Source organism: Condylura cristata, unplaced genomic scaffold, assembly GCF_000260355.1.
Source record: "Condylura cristata isolate star-nosed mole 26May11 unplaced genomic scaffold, ConCri1.0 scaffold00017, whole genome shotgun sequence".
NCBI classification, from domain to species: Eukaryota; Metazoa; Chordata; class Mammalia; order Eulipotyphla; family Talpidae; genus Condylura; species Condylura cristata.
The window spans coordinates 14,361,928-14,384,496 of NW_004567118.1; the positions used below are offsets into that span (position 1 = coordinate 14,361,928).

The 22,569-nt window shown below is 33.0% G+C and overlaps 1 protein-coding gene across 1 annotated transcript in view; it reads left to right on the forward strand.

Annotated features, from left to right (window-relative positions):
• BRIP1 (BRCA1 interacting protein C-terminal helicase 1) overlaps nt 1-22,569 on the forward strand; it is an 86,236-nt gene that overhangs the window by 12,396 nt on the left and 51,271 nt on the right. The window contains exon 5 of the mRNA XM_004685019.1: nt 17,958-18,248. Within this exon, the coding sequence (XP_004685076.1) occupies nt 17,958-18,248 (291 nt within the window). The remainder of the gene's footprint in view (nt 1-17,957; nt 18,249-22,569) is intronic.

Sequence of the window (22,569 nt, forward strand, 5' to 3'; positions counted from 1 at the left end):
GGGTTTTCTATTCGAATCCACTGGTCTGTATGTCTCTTCTTATTCCCCTCTCTGGCATTTTTTAATTAAATTTTGGATATTGTGATTTTACCTTGTTGGGTGATAGAAGTTATATTTCTATAAATGGTCTGGAGTTTTGAGACAGATCAGATCTTTCACATTAGCTTAATACTTTTGGGTCTTGCTTTTAGGATTGTTAGGTGGGACTTGGGCAGTTTGGTTTTGAGTTACCTCAGTAGAGGGTAGTCCTCCTGAGTTCTCTACTTAGTGCTAAATGAATGGTCGGTTACCAGCGTGGCTGGTTGGAACAGGTGCTACTCCATGCTTACTGAGTGCTTTCATGATTAAACTTACATAAAGTAAATCAGTCAGGGACCAAACTACTTTTGCCATGACAGAGAGACCATATGGTTGAGCTCTAATTGTTCTCTTTTTTTTATTTTGGAGACTATGTAGTGCAGCCTGTTAGTACTGCCCTCATATCTGTAGGCTACCATTGATCAAAACATCTTAAGCAATAATGTTATTCTGATATTACTTTTTTCCATTATTAGTAATCATTTTCTCTAAGTCTTATTTATATTCTCTTCCTTTTTGTAAATCCTCATTATTGGTGAGGTTGTCTCAAAAATACACTCTTATGCCTACATTTGCTTTTTACTTGTTTATTAAATAAATGAAGCTATTCTTTATTTAGTGTAGTATAATTCGTTAAGATTTATTATTTTAGTTCATTACTTTGGGCTAGTATGTAGAGGAGACGTGGGTCCAGCAGAGTGCGCTGTTGACCTTCAGGTGAAGAGTTTATATTGCACAAAACTTTTGCCTATTTCTCCTTTCAAACCCCTGATTTCAGGTGAAGAGTTGATGTTGGACAAAACTTTTGGTTATTTCCTCCCTTTCAGGCCCCTGGCTTTTCTTTATCCCCATTTCTCCCTTATTCCCACTTTGCCTCTCTCCTTCCTTCTCTTCCTTCAATATTTAGGATGTTCTCTAATATTTCAGGGGAAAGATGATGATTATTTTTTTTTTTTTTTTAAGATTTATTTATTTTTGCATACAGAACTGGGGTACAGGCCAGAGGCTCAGGGGCGGCGAGAGGCTTCACCAGAGACAGAGACAGCAGAACAGGCAGATCTACGAAGTACACTGCTGAGGGGAGCAGCGGGCGGGTCAGGAGAGGTCTGCCACGCCATGTGGTCACCTCCAGGGCAGGCGGGAATCGAACTCATGCGGAAGCGGCTTTAGATTCTCAGTGCTGTGCTTTAACCCACTGCGCCACCAGGGAGGGCCCAAGATGATGATTATTTTTAAAGATTTATTTATTTATGCATACACTGGGAACTGGGATACAGGCCATAGGTGCGGCAGGTGAGAGGACCCACCAGAGACAGAGTAGGGAACAGAACAGGCCGACTGACTGAAATATAGTGCTGAGCGGGAGCAGTGGGTGGGACAGGAGAGGTCTGCTGTGCCTTGTGGGTCAGATCCCTGACCTCCTGCTGCATTGGCTGTGGATAGCTTCTGATATTTGACACTTATTATAATTATGTATAAATTCAAACTGAGTCAAATGTTATTTTTTTTTCTAGTGTTGATGTGTGTCCTCTTATTTGCTTTTTATATACATGTAACTATTTATCTTCAAACTCTGTCTTAAAATTGTCACCATACAAATGCATCAAATGTAGATGACCATACATTCCCTCTCCCCCACCAGAATGTTTTTTAAAGTAAAGTTGGTTTACATTATTGTATCTGCTTTGGGAATTACAGTTTCAAACTTCTACATATTTATGTTTTCACAATATACTTACCAAGGCTCTGGCAATTACCTCTTTATCTTGCTTCATTAATGCCTCCTTCCTGGCCTACTTCCTCTACATCCTCCCCTTTTGGTTGCCTCAGTTTTGCAATCAGCTGCCAAGGATTTGTTATTGAGTTGTTTTGTTTCTCTGTATTCCACATATTAGTGAAACCACCTATTATTTGTCTTTTTCCTATTGACATATTTCACTTAGCATTAACCCTGCTGGCTCCATACATATTCTTGCAAAGAATGGCCATACTTTTAGACTTTCAGTATTTAGTAGAAATAGTGACAATTTTTTTTTTTTTGGCTGTTGACATATATTTTGATGAGAGTGAATCATCCATTTTGTAGCGAAAATTTGGAAATCATTACCGTGTATCCAGCTATCTCCTCAGTATTGAGGCTCATTTTCTTTGTCTGCTAAAATGGGCATGTCAAGGAGGTTTTATATCAAGGAAGCTTTTAATCAGAACAGTTTTAAAGACAAGCAGCTTTACTAACTTTTGTAGATAAGAAAACATTTTTGAGTTTGTATTTCTAAGAAAAGATCCCTTGAATTTACATTTTGCTCTATCTTACTAAGCCTATGCACATTTTTAACACAAAGACACTTTTTCCCCCCTCAGGGACCATGCACTGGAGGATAAGAGAAGAGATAGATTAAGATCTTCTTTTAAGTTTACCTATTCCTAGACTCTTACCAGAATTCTGAGGTTGGGAATGTAGTTCATAGAAAGTTGTATTTCTACTTTATAATTTTTACCAGATTGATTAGCTTCAATCATAAACTAATGTTTTACAGGCCCAGTAACAATTTCAAGTTTTTATTCAACCATTAAGCATTCTGTACAGCTTGTTAGCAAATCCAAAGTAACTCAGCAGTTTTTACCTTAAACAGGCCAGACTTAAAGGTTAGGAAACACAGGGAAATAGAATTTTCTGCCATGGAAATGGATTAGAACAGTATCTTAAGGTGGACAAAAGGAGAGTCGGATTTTCTCACAGTTGGAAGAGAGTAATGCCATACCAATAATCTTAATACTGGTACAAAGGTCCAGGCAGCTGCTTGCTGATACCAGAGCCAGTGCCCCCCACCCCAGCCAGCTGCAATGGGTCCTTCACTTTAGTCCCCAACATTTTACCTCTTGTATTGGCCCTAGTAAAAGAGGTTTACTGGAGATGGGTATTATAGCTGAGGGTGCTGTTTATGGGCCAGATTTTTGTACTTGAACCAGGCAGTATTTAGAGAAAGACTAGGTACTTTTTATTTAGAGTCTGGGTCAAATTTGGCGAGGTTTAAAAAAATGTAACCCAAGGGCAAGTTCCATGGAACTGTAATAGAACAGTATCAACCTCTAATATTTTGTTTGCTATCTATTCTCTCTCACACACATAATTAGTTATCCATTGCTGTGTACAAACCATTTATTTAGCTTACTATTCTGGGGGTCAGCAATTTAGACAGGACTCACTTGGGCATTTCTTTTGCTGATCTCAGCTGGGCCACTCATGCATCTGTGGTCAGCTGCACATCAGCTGCAAGATAGCAAGGTGCTCTGCTTAAGGAACTTGGTTGCAGTCAGCTGGGACCTTTGAGTTGGTTTTTCTTATCGTTTATCAGGCTAATCCTGGCTAATGTATATGATGGCTCCAGGATTCCAGGAGCAAACAGTGTAAATGCCAATGTGCAGATACCTTTTGAACTTGTTTTGTGTCATATTTGCTATTATTCTAATTACCGAAGCAAGTCACATGGCTAAATGCAGATTCAAGGGGGTAAAGTTCATCTTTTGGTAAGAAGAGCTACTAAATGACCTTGCAAAGGGGCTTATTATAGAGAGATGGGTAGAATTACAGTCATTTTGTCTATACACACACACACATACTACTTACAGTAAGAATATAAAATGTGACCTTCGCTGGTGATGCAGTATGTCACTATGAGGCTGTCCTCAGCCGTGCAGCAAAAGTTCAAGCCCTTGCCAGGGAGATGATGCACATGGCGTGGCAGACCTCTTTGACCCTTTAAAGAAAATACTTGCTAAACTTTTGTCCTATACTGTTTTAATTTTGTTCAGTGAGTCCAGAAGTTAGTGATATTAGTGTAACTTGCTTGCTTTATCCACAGGGAAGAAAGACAGAATGGATGAGTAATTGCTGAGTGAGTTTCCTTGTTCCAATAATTATATATATTTTTGAAAGCTTATAGTAAACATAATATTGATTTCTATACTGGAAATAAAAAGGGTAATTCTAAAAAATTTTAGATCTCCTTTATCATATCAAGTGAACTTGGTGTTGACAGTTATTTTTCTTGAGATACAGAAATACTTACTGAAATATGGATAGCAGTCCAGCTGTTAGAGATATGTATGTCCTCATCATAGGAGAATCAACAATTGCCATATAGAAGCTTCCCTCGTGTTTAAAAACTAGAAAACTACCGTTAATTGATAAGTTGTTTGGCTAATAGATTTATTTATTTTAGTGTTTTAAGATTTTGACAGTCACAACATTATACAAAAATTGGAAGCACAACACACACATACATATTTTTTTATTTCCTGAACAAGCAGGCATTCGTCTATATAACCACATTATAACCATACAAGTAAGGAAATTAAAATTAATTCTCAGTTTCTGACCATACCTCCTCAGTCTTCTAACTCATGATTTACTTCAGACTTTAATGCAGCAACATTCACACACGTTGAATTGTCATTCAGGACTGTCCCAATTCTAAACTCAAAACTCGACAGATCCCACACTAGTAATAAATGATCTTACTTTTTCCTCTTTTTACAACCTTTCTGCCACTAACATCCCACTGCTCATTCATCTATATTGGGTGTTCTATTGTTTTCCATCTTAATAATTCTTAATACTATAGGTTTTCCTTTCTGTTGGTTGTTTTCATTTGCTGTAACCATGTGTTTCCTTATGTTCTTCCCAAGAAAAACTTCACGACTATTTCCTATGTATTTTGGCCAATGTGCGATTTATTATTTTTTATTACTTATTTCTACCAATAATTTTCATTGAGTTTTCAGTCTCTTGAAAATGAAATAGTTATGTCAGTATGCTCACTTCTGTGGGCATTGTAATGAATAGTATAGGGAGATGACAGTATCAGAGGAAGGCAATTTGGTATTTTAATTTTTTTCTAAAGATTTATTTTTATTTATTTATTCATACAAGAAGTGGGTGTAGACCAGAGGTGTGGAAGGTGACAGGATTCACCAGAGACAGAGTGGGGAGTAGAACAGGTGGATTGACTGAAATACACTGCTGAGGGGAGCAGCAGATGAGACCGGAGAGGTCTGCAGTGCCATGTATGTCACCTTCCTGTCTGGAGATTAAACTTAAGTCATCATAACCCCTATATCACCTGGAGGATCCTAAGTCTACAAAATTTTTAAAACACATATACATATATATATATAACATATATATGTATATGTAAGCAAAATATCCATACTACACATGCACACACACATAAATACATAAATGTATGTGTCCCACTTGTAAATAAGAGTGTTATCAATCTTTGATCTTTTTCTGCCTGACTGATTAAAAAAAATACCAATTCATTTTTATATATTCTTTGTTGTAAGTGAAGTTGGGTTACTTTTCAAATATCTGGTTATCTCCTTTGCCAATTTAGGTTGATTTTTTTTTTTCTTACTGTTTTACAGGGAATTAGTCCATTACTAATGTGATGAATTACAAAACTTTTTGTTATTTTTTTTTTACTTCTTGTTGGTCTTTTAGTTTTATTTATAATGACTTTGATCATGCAAGAAATTTTGAGTTTATGTAGTTGAATTTGTCCATCTTTTATGTTCTCTAGGTTTTTGTTACACTGGACCCTTTTCACTCAAAGATGCTTAGTTTCTGACATTTAAACTTGCAGTTTATTCTGGTGAATTATATAGGGTATGAATATAACTTCTCTCTCTGCCATTGCTATCCAGTTATTTCAGCATCATTTATTGATTAGTTCTTTTTACTACTGATTTGAGATACAACCTTTATACCTTTATGATGTTCTGAATTCCTTAATGTATCTGGCTCTATTTTTGTACTTTCTATTTTATTTTCCATTGACCTATCCTGTTCTGATCATTATAGCTCATTAATATTTTATGTGTCTAGTTCCCCCTTTAAAAAGTATTTTGGTGAATTTCCTTATTTTTTTTTTAAATACAAGAACTTTAGAATGAGATTGTGTAGTTAATAAATATTCTTGATATATTTTGTAGATTATTTAAAGAGAATTTAATTTATGATCATGCCCTGTTTCCATTTGTTTTTCTTTTCTTATATCCTTCAGTGGTATTTAGTTTTATTACTGCTCTTTGTTACCATTTATTGAGGTTATTGACAATATATTTGAAGTACAGATGGTGATGATTTATGTATGTTGAATTACTATATATATAAAGTGAAAGGATCCCCCCTAGTAATGAATACATTCCCTTACTATCTTCTTAAATGATTTTTAAGTTGATTCTTAGGTAGTTTTTCTTTTACTTCTATATAATTCAAATTTTTCTTCTGTTACTTTTTGTAATTTGTTGTTGTTTTATACCACAATTTCTGTGTTACTGTTTTTAACTAAGCCACATTGGTAAATTATTTTACTGTATGTAATAGTTCTAGGAGATTTTTTTTTCAAATATACAATTATTATCTTTTATAGTGTTTATTTCGCCTCCATTGCAATTTTATATATTAACTCCACAATAAAGTGGTATTATAATAGCAGCAGTATTAGCGTATCATTTATTGTTTGAACCAGGACTTCTGAGAATAAAGGTGATGGGGTACATTATTATTAATTAAACTGAACCAACAGTTATAAGCTGGGATTGTTCCAGGGACACTGGGAAGTATGATTATCTGTGGCTTTTTTTTTGAGATCCTGATGGAAATCCTCTAGTGTTTCCTTATTTGGATGATACTAGCTTTGAAGATTATATATGTATGATTAATGCATAAGTATTAAATTACATAAAATTATATATTTACAAATTGTATTATTATATTGTTAATCTCCATATAATTTTGTCATGATAAAGAATTATAAGTAATAGGAAGACTAATGACATAAAATACTCTTATTTTTATTCAGCATTTTCAAGAATGAAAAACTATAGAGGTACATATAAGTTTTCACAATTTATTTTCTAATATTGTAAACTATATTAAGAGATGTCCTGGTACTGAATTATTGCTCTTTGTTCTGTGTGTGCGTGTGTGAGTGTGAAGACAAGATGTACAAGAGTTCTATTTGGTGTTATATTTAGAACTCATTGTTTCAGTATTCCTTTGTGTTATTATCTTGATATTTTTGGTGACAGGTTGTTCTAGATTTGGTTTAAGGTCAAAATTATATTTGTTTTATAAAAAAGAATTTGTGGACTCTCCTTGTTTTAAAAATCTTTTATTTAGGAAATTTCATATGCCACGTAGAGAGAGGACACATAATAGCCCTCCTTGTGCCACCATGCAGCTTTAACAATTATTAATATTTAGCCATTTTACCTCTTTTTTCGGGTGGTAAGTAAAGGGAATATTCAGTGAAGGAATATTTTAAAGCAGCTATCAGAAATTTTATCTGTTTACCCATAAGTAATTTAGTATATATCTCTAACAGATAAAAACTTAAAAAAAAAGCAATGACATTGTAAAATGACAATATTATTTAAAAACTTACTTAACAGTAACTCTTGTTTAATACCTAGTCTATTTACAGTTGTCTTTTATTGTTTAAAAAATGTTACTTTAGAAAAATTAGAATCCAAGTATGGTACATACATGATATTTAAGAGAGATGTCATTTATTTGGCATCTGCATTCTTTGTCTTGTAGAATTTCCTATATCCAGGATTTTTTTATTTTGTCTTCATGACGTATTGAAGATATACCTCTAACCCCTTATTTCTAATAATGATAGATCTGGAGGATGTATTTGGCTTAGGTTTGATTTTGTTCTTCAGAAATAACACAAAGTGTGTTACTATATCACTCAGGTGGCAAATAAATTCCAATTGTTTCTCTTTATAATAGGTCAGTATTAATTTTTCATGTCATTTAATGTTTTTTGTCATTTTTAATGACTGCAGTGCATTCTGTTGGTTGGGACTATTCTGTCATTTTTGTTTATATCTTTTATGACTGAGTCTTTTTCATTCGCTATACTAATTACTTAGTGAGTTTTATTTTATTGAAGACTCAAAGATTTCTTCAACTTAGGAAAATTCTCTTTTTATTTCCTAAATCTTTCTTAAACTATGATTGTTTCTTTTCAAAAAAACATTTTCTTCAATATAGATGAGTTTGTTTTTAAAAAATGAACCTTCAATTATGAATTTCCTACAGAGTGAATTTTCATTTGTTTTATTTTGGTCACTTTTCTGTTACCCTGTTGCTCTCTTCATATGTTGGTAATTCTTGATTGTTAGTCAGTTCATATTTAAGACAGATGATTTGGTAGCTGGTGTAGGTTTTGTTCAGCATTTGCATGAACTGAAATCTCAGTAGTACATGCCCCAGATAAACGTGGCAGTCTACCAGACATTGCTTGATTGTTGCCCTATAGGAATACAGATGCAGTATGACTGACAATCCAGTTTTTCCAGAAGAGGCTAAAATTAGAAATTCACCTAACAGGCTTTAAGTGCATCAGATTTCTAAAGCTCTGTGTAGCCATTCAAAACATTATTGTCAACCACATAGGATTTGTGGGCTTCCAGCTTGAGACCTCAGTTATAAGTTTATTTCAGTGGTGTTTTAGGTGGGGCAGAAGGCAAATGTGTATGTCTAATCTACCATGGTGACTGAAATTCTCCTGGGTTCAGTTTATGTGTATTAATGTTTATTCCATTTGTAAATTACTTTGATGTAAGAGGGCAGTAGGAGCTAACTAAATTTTCCCTAAATAGTCATTTTTCTAAATATGAATTGAGTAATTTCCTCCACTGATTTGAAATGCAAACTCACTTAATCAGAAGTGATTTGCTGTTGAAGCAACAGAAACCTACTCAAAGAAAGATCAAGCAGGAAATACAACTGCCCTTATTGAACATACAAGTTTTTAAGCTACTTGTCTTCTTGTGGGGGCCTCAGAATATCTTCTCTCTCTCTTTTTTTTTCCTGCAGAGTTCTCTCATTTATTTTGTAGAGTGGTTTTTATGGATGCTTATCTAACTCTTTTTTATGATTTTACCAGGAGATCTCAAATGAGAGTCTTAAAGTCTATGAAATGTTCTGGTCTGTTTCCTGTAGTGAATCAACTCTGTCTGGGAGTATATTTGGGCATGGACATGTGTTATTAATGTAAATATTAGGTCTACCTTTTCAGCATGGGCTTATCGGAACAATTTTTAGAATAAAGGGGCAGACATGGGACTAATGAGGTGCTTAGTCTAGCATCTATTGCATGTACTTAAATTCTTACATATATATAAGAATATATACTATTCTTGTCTGTCCTTTTTCTAAACATTTTTATTTATTCTCACTAGTTTATTTTTCACTTTAGCTTTAAAACTGGTTGTAATATTTGAATCTAGACTGATGTGGTAGTTACATGTAACTGTTTATTTAAATTAATTGAAATTAAAGTTCCTCAGTTGCACTAATCAGATTTCAAGGGCTCAGTAGCTATAGCTGGTTGCAAGTGTATTGAATGATGCAGATACAGAATGTTTCATCATTGCAGAATGTTCAGTTTGATAACTGTTTAAGAGTCTTTTATGTTGATAACTCACCTAATTTTTAATGCCTGTGATAGATGCACAAACCTCTGTGTTTAGATTTAGGGTTTCTTTATGGTATTTTTGTTAATGTGTGGAAGGTGATATTTCAGGACAGCCTTCTCATTTTAAAAAATTCAAGGAAGAAAGTGTGAAAAAGTACCAAAATACCTAACTAGGGTGTCCCTAGTGGTGTAGGGATGAATGTCTCAGCACTATCAAGCTGTCACCAGCAACTGTCATGAGTTGATCCCTGGCCAGGGAGGTGACCCATATGACTTAGCAGACCTCTCTTATATCGCCCTCTGCCCCCCTCAGCAGTGTATTTCAGTCAGTCTACCTGCTCTGCTCCCCACTCTTTCTCTGGTGAATCTTCCCATGCACCGCACCTCTGGCCTAGATCCCAGTTTTTGTATGCACAAATAAAGTAGATCTTAAAAAGATTTTTTTTTAAATACCATAATGGAGAAAATAAAAACTTGCAATCCCAAGGGACAAGATTTTAAAAACACCTTTTTGAAATACTATCTACATATGCATCTATCGTAAGATTGCAGTTGGATTATCACCAGGTAAATTATACACACACACACACACACACACGTTTCTTTTAACCATGGTTTCTTTATTCCTGGGCTCTTCTTAATTTGTGTTTTGATTGTTTGGATTCTATACTTGTGGTTTTGTTCAATCAGACTGAATAAGTGTAGTTCTTATTATATCCCATCAAGAGGCACATGATACCTTTGTCTCACTACTGATAGTAAGTTTAACCACTTTATTGAAATGATGACTACCAGGTCTCTCCATTATAAAGGCACATTTCCCCTTTACAATTAATAAGTAATCTTAATACTTACAAGATGGGATAATACTTGGAGAGTATGTGAATATTTTGTTCCCCAACAACTTTTCACCAAAAGATTTTACCATGCATTTAACTAGCTTACAGGAATCAGTTATTATATAGGAATTGCAATGTGGTGATTTTTTAAGTTTTGTCATTTCATTTGCAATTTTTAGCTAGCATTCTCTAAGAAAGAACTTTCCCTTTTTTCTTTACCTCTCTCCTTCTTGTCCCCACTTTTTTTGGTTTTAAACACTGCAAGTATTGCTCATGAGGTTTGTCAATGTTTGTGACTCATCTGTGGTCACATTCGTATAAAGTGTTGTTATTCCAGGAGACTTTGCTTTATAGCAATTTGGTCATTTTTATGATATATTTGTTGTTAAGTGGAGAATTCTTAATAGAATGAGATTGTTCTGGTATATTTTTAGATAACAATTGTGTCTTTTTGATTAATTCTACTGAAGCAAACTTTTCAGAAACTGGGGCAACTGTGTTAAGGAGTTCCCATTTACACTAGGCAAAAAAGTAAACAGTAAGTGGAGAGTAGGATAACAAACACTTATGGTATCAAAAAACAACCGTGAAAAGGATCTGTCTTAATGTGCTAGCCCATTGCAGTTTAACATATTGCTTACAACCTTCACAATAGAATTTGAGTGACTTCAGTTACACATTCCAGGAGACTGGCAGTCTGTTACAATCAGAGTCTGAACTTTAGAGCAGGCTAATTTACAGCGATGGGATGAAGAAAGTTGTGGATTTGTATTACACACTCTCACCTGACACTGTATCTGATCCCTTGCCTGCTGATTGACATCTTGAATGAGCTCTTTGAAGCAAGTTCCAGCTTAATTAAAACGTTTGGTTGGTTAGCAGTGATCTGTGAAAGCCTGTGATAAATATTGAATCAGGTTCACCTGCTGGTTGCTGTGAGTGGATAAACAGCTGCTTTGTGCAGCTTAATCATGAAACTGCAGTAGAGTACTACTGTTTGAATTTTTTAGAAAGAATAGTTGAAAAGGTATAGTTATGTCACTTTTGCTATCTTACTGGAGTGTGTGCTTATGTGAGATTTTGCACAACAGGCATTCAGTACCTGTTTAGATGGCCTGGACAACAGCAAATCGTTGATAAAGGTTAACAGTAAAACCTCTTTTTTTATGCCTCAAAGGTTGTAGTGTTACTATATATTCATTGGCTTTTGCTACTAGCTCTTAGGTGCATGAAGTTTGGAATACTACAAATTGAAAATCAGTGTTTTTGCTACATTAGATGTAAATGAAAATGGTCTTGCTAAAGAGGTATTTTACAATTTGAAGTTAGGAATTCCATCTTTTCCACAAATTTATCATGTATTTTATAGCAACTTGGAGAACTCTTAGAATTTACTTTTTTCAACTGTAAAATGAAAATAGAAATAAACATTAGTGATGGGACATTTTGAAATTGTGTTACTATTAGATCATTAAAATCACTAAAAAGTGAAATGAATTCATAAGCAGTGGAAGAATTTTATAAAGTTATCTCTTTAGATTGTTGACTTTTTACCTTCACAGAATAAATCTGTCTGGCCAACATGGTTATAAAGAAATGCTATTTCCATTACAAAATCAGATATAAATTCTGTAATAAATCCCTTACCCAACTATGTCAGTACTGAGTATGAAAATTATGGACTCAATTTTTAGAAACAGACACAAAGTTGTGTCTAATTTCTGGGTGATTTCAAAACTGTAACAGTCTGTGGTTGTAAATTATGAACCTAGTTCATAATAAAATAGGCTAAAAGATTTTGATCAGGAAGGATTCAGATGAGTGTTATTTTGCTAGTGTAGATTGACTGGGGAAGGACCAGCAGTATATTTGATGTGCTATACAGCTTTTGCAGCCCCTTTAGCAATTTTCATTCATATTGTTTACTACAGTTTTTAGCGTCAAGGATTATCTACCATAGTGGGATTTCCAATTCTCTATCTGAAGTTTTTATAATTTAATGCCTGGCAATTTGTTTGGAATTTTTAAAAGTCATACTTAGCTACTCAACATTTAAAGAAAAAATCTCCATCTGTGTTAATATGTGCAGCTCTGGTTCAGATTTTTTATTTCATGCAGTATTCCACTGATTGAAAACTTGCAACTTACTCATTCTTCTGTTGGTCTTTGTTTTCCTCATTAGTAAAATAATGCAGCAGAGAACATCCCTATCGTGTCAGTGTGTTGTAAGAGTTTCTCTAGTATGTATGCCTGGTAGAGGGGCAGACTATGTATCTCTGATTTTATTAGATCACCCATTTGTTCTCCAAAGTGGATATGCCACTATATATGTGGGTCAGCAGTGTGAAAACTGCTTTGTATCTTCTCTAGCACCCAGTCTGTGGATATGAAATGAAATCTAATTGTGGTTTTAATTTGTATTTCCCTAATTAATAATGAGGTTGAGCAGTTAAGTTTCGCATCTTTTCATAATTAACCTTTTAGCTTTTCAGTGATTTTCTTGTTCTTCAGCATCTGTTGGGTTTGTCTTTTTAAAGATGATTTGTTGGAATTCTTTATATGTTATGCGTACTTATCCTCTGTTAAGATAGGCATTGCCTATTTCTTACTGTCTTTTTAAATGGAAATTTCAAACTTAAAAATTTTTTAAATTTGTATCTGTTACATCAATGTGTATTTACTGCAAAATTCCCACCACCAGTTCACCTGTGAACGATCACATAGTTCCTTGTGCTCTCTCTCCTGTTTTGATCCCTTTCCCTCTCCCTTTCAGAATGTCTCTTATTTACGGTTGCTTGCTAGCTTTTTGGTGGTGTTATGTTTTTTTCCTTTGATCCTTATTTGGTTCTCTTGTATAACTCCTATAAGTGAAACCATTCGTTATTTTTCTTTTTCCTTCTGACGTTTTCACTGAGTATGATCCCTTCTAGCTCCATCCATGTTGCTGTGAATGGCATGAGTTTATCTTTTTTGATTGCTGTATAGTACGGAAATTTCACATGTTAATGACTTTTTTTTTAGTAATTTTTGTTTTTGGCATATTGTTTAAGGAATTCTTGCTTACATTGGGTTCATAAAAATATTTTCCTAAAGAGGGGCAAAGATGGCTCACAAAACCTAAAACATATATTCTCTGTCCCTTTACAGAAAAATTGTTGATGTTTGTTCTAGAGATTTCTTTAATTGAAAGTTTTTGGCTTTTTTACTTGTAGAACATGTGACTCTTGTTGGAAGATAGTTTATTTAAATGTTAACTAATAATAAGTTAAAATAGTTCTTAAAAATTTTATGGTCTATCCTTAGGGATATATGGTAATTGTATTAATAGAATAATGTACTTAGAGAACTAAACAATTTCTTCATTCAGGAGTGAAATTGGTATTGATAAGCTTCAAAACTACACTTTCTAGAACAACTAGAGAAAGAAGCACTCAATCAGTGGGCTGAGGTAACCCTTATTGTTTTCTCTTTGCCTTAATGTATCAAGAACTTCTGATGTTTTTTTGAGTGAATGAATGAATGAATAAGATAGTACATGGGAAGTCCTTAGCCCAGGGACAGCTTTAGGAGCTATGGTTACTATTAAAGTAATGAATATATCATTATCACTCAGTAAAAGTGGCTGGCCCAAATATTAGCACAACAGATTTCTTTTTAAAAATAACAAGTTCTGTACTTTTTCTTTTAGAAGTAACTATTTTATCATGAAGGGACTTTCTGATATGTGAAGAACTTCAAGTTAGGACATCATTTAAGCATAAGTAAAATATGGTGCATGGATACAGTGCTTGGTATAGAAACATAAGATACAGCTCTAAATTTTTAAAAAAATTAAGTTTTACAAAAATTAACAAAGATGTAAGAAAATAAATTTTTAAAAATTAAATTATAGTTATGTCAGAAAACCATGCTCAATGAATGAGTTACATTTAAAAAAAAGTAAGACATAACTTCTGTTCTCAAGGACAATGTGGTTGGAAGTGTGTTTGGAAGATGAATACATGCCTACATGGATGTCATGGGAAGGTACATCATTGTTTCATTGACCTAGCTTTTCCTTTATTTCATACAAATAAACTTCCTCTTAATGTCTTTTCCTCTCTACGTCTTAAAATACTAATTTTGTATTAAATATATAATGTGTGCCTGCTTTCAGAATTTAGTTCAAAGCCTCCTTTTTGAAAGCTCACCTGATTTATGAATTAGCAAAATAACTTCTTTAGTAATGAAAGTTTCTAACTTTTTTTTTCACTTTTAAACATCTCTTAATCAACATGCTCTTTTATATGTTTCCAGTATTTAGGCATAGTAATTTTGTGAGGAAAAGTTAGAGAAATTTAAGAAACTTTAGAGGTTAATGTTGCAGTTTCTTAATCTACTTGAACTTCTAATTATAGCTTTGTGAAAGGAATAGTGTGGCAAGGACTCAGCACTTGGCCTTTCTTTCAAGACCCAATCTTATCATCTTTCTTCATCCTTTCAAAAAACTTAGACTTGTGTCTACATAGTAAGACAAGAGAGGGAATAGATACAAATTGTTAGACACAAGAAAATTTTCTAAAAATCCTTCGTTTTTAACCTCAGAGAAGGTTTAGTATTGTAGATTTGAAATGTGCATTTAAACAGTTGACTTCTACATAAGGAAATAATACAGCTGTCAACCCACATGTGTCCCTGTGTTTCTCTTTAAATTATCATAAATTTTATTTGGATTTAGTTTTCTTCCCTTTTGTTAACATAAAAGGACTCTCGACAGTTTCTATTATGGGAAAAGTCATCTTTTAGTTCTACTGCCACTCAGGATAGCCACTTATAAGTCTTAGAGATTACAGATTTGGGAAACCCATGCATGTATTTTATCTTACTTAATGTTCAGATATGTTGGGTGAGAGTTAATACGTTTAAATTTATTCTTAATACAATCTGTGAATTTAAAGAGATCATCTGTTAATAGAAATACATAACAAAAGGTGAAAATTATTTAATTTTGTTTCTCTGTCATTTCAAATCCCCTGCATCAAAGGGTTTTTTCAAAGAGAAGAGATAAAGTATTAGTGTAGTAATTGGATTGAAGGAAATTATGATTTCCCATCATTGCTGTTTACAGGATTCTTTCTCCACTTACAGCAGAGAAAATTGCTGGTTTTGATACAAATACTTTTTGCTACTATCTTTTTGAAGTCACTGTTCTATTTCATATTCAGGCTTTTTTTTATGAAACTACAGTATTTTGCTTTTGTTACTTAGTACAACTACTAGCATAACTAGCATAGCATTTTAAGATAAGCGGTTCTTCTTTTAAAATGACTAGTATCACATTTGCCCTTTTAAAATTTAAGAGGCTTGAACTCAAGACAACCAGATGTAACACTATATACTAATGTAACATTTTATTTTTTAAAAATTATTGGAAACTATGTATACTCACATACATACATACATGTACATGAGGTCTTCCAGTTATATACTAAATTACTTGTGGTGGGGAATTGACTCCTTTTATATGTTTATTTGAATGTTTGGTTTGGAAAGAGTAGAATTAAAATAAAAGGAGCAGGCGATAAAGCATAAGTGGACTAAATATTAAAAAGTATTATATCAAGAAGTAGTTCTCTAAGCCTTGAGAAAAGGACACTTTATTGAATGACTTTTATGCTTGGTATAACATATCTATGTAGTATGTATCAGTGCATTTGCCCTAAAATTCTTATATTCAGAATGAATTTAACTGAGTCATAGAGAAGAAAAACAGTATAATTAAGTGAAAACATTGAAAGTAAGAAAAAGTAAACTAATTCTACTACCTAGAATTACTTTAATTCTCTTAAGTTTGATTAATTAATGTGATCATTGCAAAGGCCAGAAAAAAAGTCAGAATATCATCATATAATTTGCATTCCTTTCTATGTGACCATAAATTGTTAGATATTGCAACATATGTAACATAAACCACATGTCAGCTGTTTCCTGCCTCACTGCTGACAAGAGCCCCATTCATAACTCTTCTTTTTATCCTTTCAGTGAATAAGTAATTATTCAATATAGAAGGCAGGATATTTGGAACTGGCTTTTTAATGTGGCAGTACTCTGTAATGAAATCTGCTGTTACTGGCAACTTGAGAGGGGAATGTAACAATTCCAGCATGGAGGTAACTTTATCTGCTTTGACTGTTTATTTGGCACATCAGTGAACCTTTTATCCCAGTGAGTGACAGCTCCAGAAGGGTCACATTTACATCCATTCTATCATGTATTGTAATATTTAATGGCGGACAAGGTTGAGCGAGACTGGGAGTAATTTGAACTTTCCTTTCCACTGAGTCGAGGCTAAAAGACAGCTTGATCCTCAGTATTGTGGTGTAACATGCTATGACTTAGCATTTGTTTATGAAGGCTAATCTTACTGATTATAATTAAAAAGAAAAAACAGTTAAATGGTGTATTTGTTCAACTAAAGTAAAACTCTACAGTTTAGATTCTTTTATTATACAGTGCTGTTCAACTTTTATCCCCCCAACAGTGACCATTTCTATAAACTGACCATTGCACAGTATTTCTCTTAATGAGGCTGCATTTTGGGTCATTTGGGCAGTAATTTAAGTTGAAAAAAGGAGTAGTTACTAAGAACCCGTTGATTCTAATGTATTGCATTACATTTTTTAATTTTTGAGTTTAGAAACTGTTGTATTCCTGATTTTCCATATGGTATGTTTAAGAAGATACACATAATATGTAACTATTCAATTATGAAACAATTGCAAATGAAAGTGTCCAGGGAAAGTTGTCTTGAATGACAGTTTCACTGATAGATTTGCATTCCATGACAGGTTATTAAATTTCAGATATACTTGTTCCACACGAACAACCTACCTTCATTATTATCATTTGCATTCATTTTCAGACCTTTCCTGGAGGTGGTTATTTCTTTGTGTGTGTGTGTGTGTGTGTGTGTGTGTGTGTGTGTGTGTGTAGGGAGGGGCCGTGATGCTTTATTTATGCTTTTTTAGACAATAATTTAAATAAATATAAAAATATTGCTATATTTATGATTATTGAATGTGGTTATTTCTTTGTGTGTGTGTGTGTGTGTGTGTGTGTGTGTGTGTGTGTGTGGAGGGAGGGGCCGTGATGCTTTATTTATGCTTTTTTAGACAATAATTTAAATAAATATAAAAATATTGCTATATTTATGATTATTGAATGTGCTAGTCTGTGAACAAAAATAACTATCAATTCTAAACTGTAATACCACAAATTCACTTGAAGTCTAGGCAAAAATGAAAATAGTCCTCCATTTTATCTTATCATTTTTATGATTATAAAAGAGGAGAATTAAAGTATGCTTAGTTTGAGAGTTGGAGTGGTATGTTAGAAAGCAATTCGAACAGGGAACCATTATTTGTAATTTTTCAAAAGTGTGATAGTGTACTAACTTGAAATTGAATTTGTCATTTTTCCTTTAATGAGTTTTAGACAGTATGATATCCTGAAATTTCTTTAATGGTAACCCAGATATTCTCTTCTCTTTCTTTCTTTTCAGCCCCCTGGTCCTTGCTCTAGGTGCTGTTGCTCCACTAAGCAAGGAAACAATCAAGAGTCTTCCAATACCCTGAAAAAAGAACATACTGGGAAATCCAAGATACCCAAAATATATTTTGGTACACGCACACACAAGCAGATTGCTCAGATTACTAGAGAGCTCCGGAGGACTGCATACTCAGGGGTCCCAATGACTATTCTTTCCAGCAGGGATCATACTTGTGTCCACCCTGAAGTAGTAGGTAACTTCAATAGAAAAGAAAAGTGCATGGAATTGCGGGATGGAAAAAATGTGAGTAAAACTATTTTGTTTTAGGGAAAAAAATAATGTTGACTAAGTTACCTTTTTCATGTGTTCACTTTGTTCTACAGGTACATTGGCATTCAAAATAATTTCACTGTAAGAAAATTTTAATCCAAGTTTAAAATTAAGGATTTTGGTTCTAAAACATAGAATTTTATAATCCTTAAATTTTCTTCAGTTTTTGGTCAGATATCTTCTTATTTTCTTCTTTTTAAATCCCTCTACCAAAAATGGTCAGACACGACTGATACAGTATGAGGAGACTAAAGCATTTAATTTATTAAAAAAAAAAGTGTTAAAGTAATTTAACATATTTTGCATATTTAATTTTGCATATTTAAAACTTAAGAACAGTTTATTTAGTCTTTGAGCAATTTAAATATTTTTTAATTGAATGAGAAGTATAATGATAATTCTGTCTTGTAATTCTGATTAACACAAGTTTCTTATTCAAAAAAGCTATGTTATTAACTTTAAAGCTAAGACATCGGATTTTGAAATTTTACAAAGATATACGGGATAATAAGAATTTGTGCTGGGTAGAAAGAAATCTTTCTTATTAATAGCATGATTTTTAAGTGACTTTTGGACAGTATTAGCTTGGTAGTCTTTGTACTAGTTTGGTAATTAGTTATACCAGAAATATTTGGTGAGCCATAAATTGATAATATATGAACTGACCAATAATATTTTAATATATTTTGAAAGTTGTTCTTTCAGTAGTATTCTGTTAAGCAGGGTTTATTCTGTACAAAAGACTGAGAACTGTAACCCTGAAATTTCACTTACTAGCTTTATCACCTTCTACTGAATACTGTGAATAAATTATTTCATATTATGCTTTTCTTTTTCAATGCTTTCTTTTATTAGATGGAAATTTATTCAAGCCTTATGTGGGACTGTTCAAAAGATATTTAAATAGATATTCAAACATGAAAATATGAAGTGTAACTATCAAAGGACTTCAATAGAAAAACTTAAGTGACTTGTTCAGAAGAAAGAAAATACAGAATTACTGAACTAAAGACATTGTTGAAATTCTGCCATCATAAGTATTCTGTTATAAATTCTTTTTAACTGAGGACCTCTGAAATACCTTCATTCTGTATATTTAAAAAGTTCTCTCCAAAGAGAGGTGAACATATTAAAAAATTCAAATGTTTATTATATAATAGAGAAAATATCCTTCATGATAAAAACACCATAAATTTTATGCTTCAGTAACTTGCTTTCTATAAGTAGCTATATGATCTACTAAATTCCTCAAATGCTTGGAATTAGATTTTTGACTACATAGTCGATATAAAAAACTTGCCAACATTGTCGTAACCTTTTTACTACTTGTTATCAGGAAAATTATTGTGTAATTATCTGTTTTTATAATCCCACTGGTGAAAGCAATTGTAAAGTTTAAGATTGCATATTGAAATCAAATAGTCTTTTTTATAATCTAGAATCCAACTGTTTTGGTTATGTTTTTTGATTGATCTTCAACTCTCAAAAGTTTGAATCACACAAAAATAAAACTAATACAGTAGGCTTGTTGAATGTTTAGAATTTCACACTGGCCTTTAGTTTTTGCTGTAAAGCAAACAAATATTTTTTAACATTAGTAATATAAATAGTTAAAAATATCTGCTTGTGGTTGTTTGTCTTGACCTAGTTCTGCCTCAGAATGCTTATTAGCTCACAGACATATGTCAACATTCTTTTTCTTTCTTTTTTTTTTTTTTGTTCTCACTCCCTCAGGGTAATTTGGTATTGTAATGAGGGCCAATTACAAAGTCACCATAGGTGTCTGTGTTTACTGTGGCTGAATTACCACAGAGAAATGATAAATAGATAACTGGCAGTTTGAGTGAAAAAGAGTTTAGTGTGATAACACTTCAATTGACAGACTCCCTGCAGGGTTGAATTACACTGCTAAAATGGATGCGCTTTTCTGGTTTTGCTATCAGCCCACACTGGAGTGTCATTTGAAGTGCCCTTAAAGTGTAAACTTTCTGATTTTTTGGCTTGATCCAAGACACATGTGTTTTTGTTCATTCTTTCTTTTACTAAAGTGCTCCTATACTGGAAAAATATTGGTTATTTTTTAAAAGTTAATTTTTGTTTCAATTAAGAAAAATTAATCTTAATTAGTTGTAGAAGTAATTCTAATAAGTTGGATGTGGAAATATATCTGTTTTTGCTAACATGAGATTTAATAGTTCGTCATCATAGACTCTTTAAGGTACCTTAATGTTCATTTCACACAAATACAAGCTTTTAGAATAGATGGAAGATACTTGGAATGAAGATATATTGAATGTCATATTGTAAGACTCAATCTGTATCATGTGAAAGGTTCTTGGCACATTTCTACCTGTTTTCTAGACCCCAGAATCATGGAATTTTAGAACTGGAGGGAACCTTAGGTAAGGTAGTCAGTGGGGATCTCTTAGGTAAGGTAGTCAGAGGATCTCAAAAGATTTCTGGTTCAGCCACTCTTTTGTCGCCTACTCACATAAGAAATGGACCCTGGAATTTACCCAATATCAGAAGATTAATTAACAAGAAAAGTAGAACCAGAGCCCAAGTTTTTTTTTTAATTCCTCCTCATTTTTAAATTAAATACATTCTTTTAAATGCCATTTTGATAATATAAACAAAAACAAGGATAGCATGATGGTATAGGAAAGTTGTAAGGAAGAGTAGTAGAGACTAGACAAAAGAAGTAAAAATGACATAGAAAATGAGCTAGACAACACTAGATGTGACCTTTCCTCCATCTTTTTTTTTCTTTCACTATCTTGTGGGACGAACAAGTGGTTTCTCTTAGCATGGCCGAATACAAAGTTTTAGAACTAGTCCTTAGCTGATTATGTCTTGTCCTTGGACTTGCTGACATTCTTTTATAGGTTATGAACTTAATTCCATTGCCAGCATTTTTAGGGTAATTTTGTGTTAGTAATTGATATAGGTATCTTTGGCAGCATAGTTTCTTCTTTAGATCGTTCATAGAAAATATATTTATTAATATATGATAGTCTCACTTTTTAATAGTCTCACAGCAAACTGGAAAAGATAAATATTTGGATTCTAAAAGCAAATTAATTTTTTATCAATGCATAGAATTAATGAAGACAAAACAGGCACATTATTCTACTACTTAGTCCCAAATGACAAATGCTATACTCTGTAGCTTCATAGTACTGAAACTTAACCCCTTACACCACCAGGGAGGCCCATAAAATAATATATACTTTCTGGAGCATAAGTTGGTGGTATGGTTTTCAAGAAACTAAAAAATAGTTTATACTTTTATCCCATAATGTCATTTATAAAAATGAATATAAAGTTATATGTATATACATATATATATGTATATATATATGTTGATTTATAATAAGACATAACTGAAGCCTATGCCGTGTTATAATGCAATGCTAATTAAATAAAAATTTTTTAGCAGTTTTTAGTAAAATATTTGGAAGTGGGTAAAAATTGTAATATTTATTTATAAAGTAAAAAATGGCAATAGTCTAAATGCCTAATTTTAATCATGAAACTGGTTCACCCACAATGGAAACATTTAATGTGAGAAAATATTTCTGATAGGATTTTTTTTTAAGATTTATTTATTTATTCATACAGAACTGGGGTACAAGCCAGAAATGCAGAGGGTGAGAGGATTCACCAGAGACAGAGTGGGGAACAGAACAGGCAGGTCAACATACACTGCTGAGGGGAGCAGTGGGCGGGTCAGGAGAGGTCTGCCACGCCATGTGGTCACCTCTGTTGCAGTCAGGGATGGAACTCATGCTGAAGTGACTTTAGCTTCTTAGTGCTGTGCTTTAACCTGCTGTGCCACCAGGGAGGGCCCGGATTTTTAATATAATAGGCTGAGAGAAAAAAAGTGAACCCCAGTTTTGTAAAAAGTGTCATTTGTTACTAGATTGTGTTTTTTTTTTTAAAAAAGATGTATCTATTTATGTGACTAGATTGTTAATAATCCTCAAAGCCTGGCAAAAATTTGCTTTTGCAAATTTTTTTGTTCTCACTTTTAATATTTGATCATATTAAGGAGATACATTCATATACAGATCTATAGGAGACCTATGAAATACATAAAAATGCTAACAGTACTCTTTGATTAAATTAAAAATATGTCAGGCATTTTGGGTTTTTTTCCAAATATTTTGTAATGACTATTCTTTTTTTTTCTCCTAGGACATTCCCTCCCTCTCTTCTTATTTCCTCCCTTTAGTCTTCTTTTCCTTCCTTTCTTCATAGTTATTTATATTTGATTAAGTAATATAATGTCCCA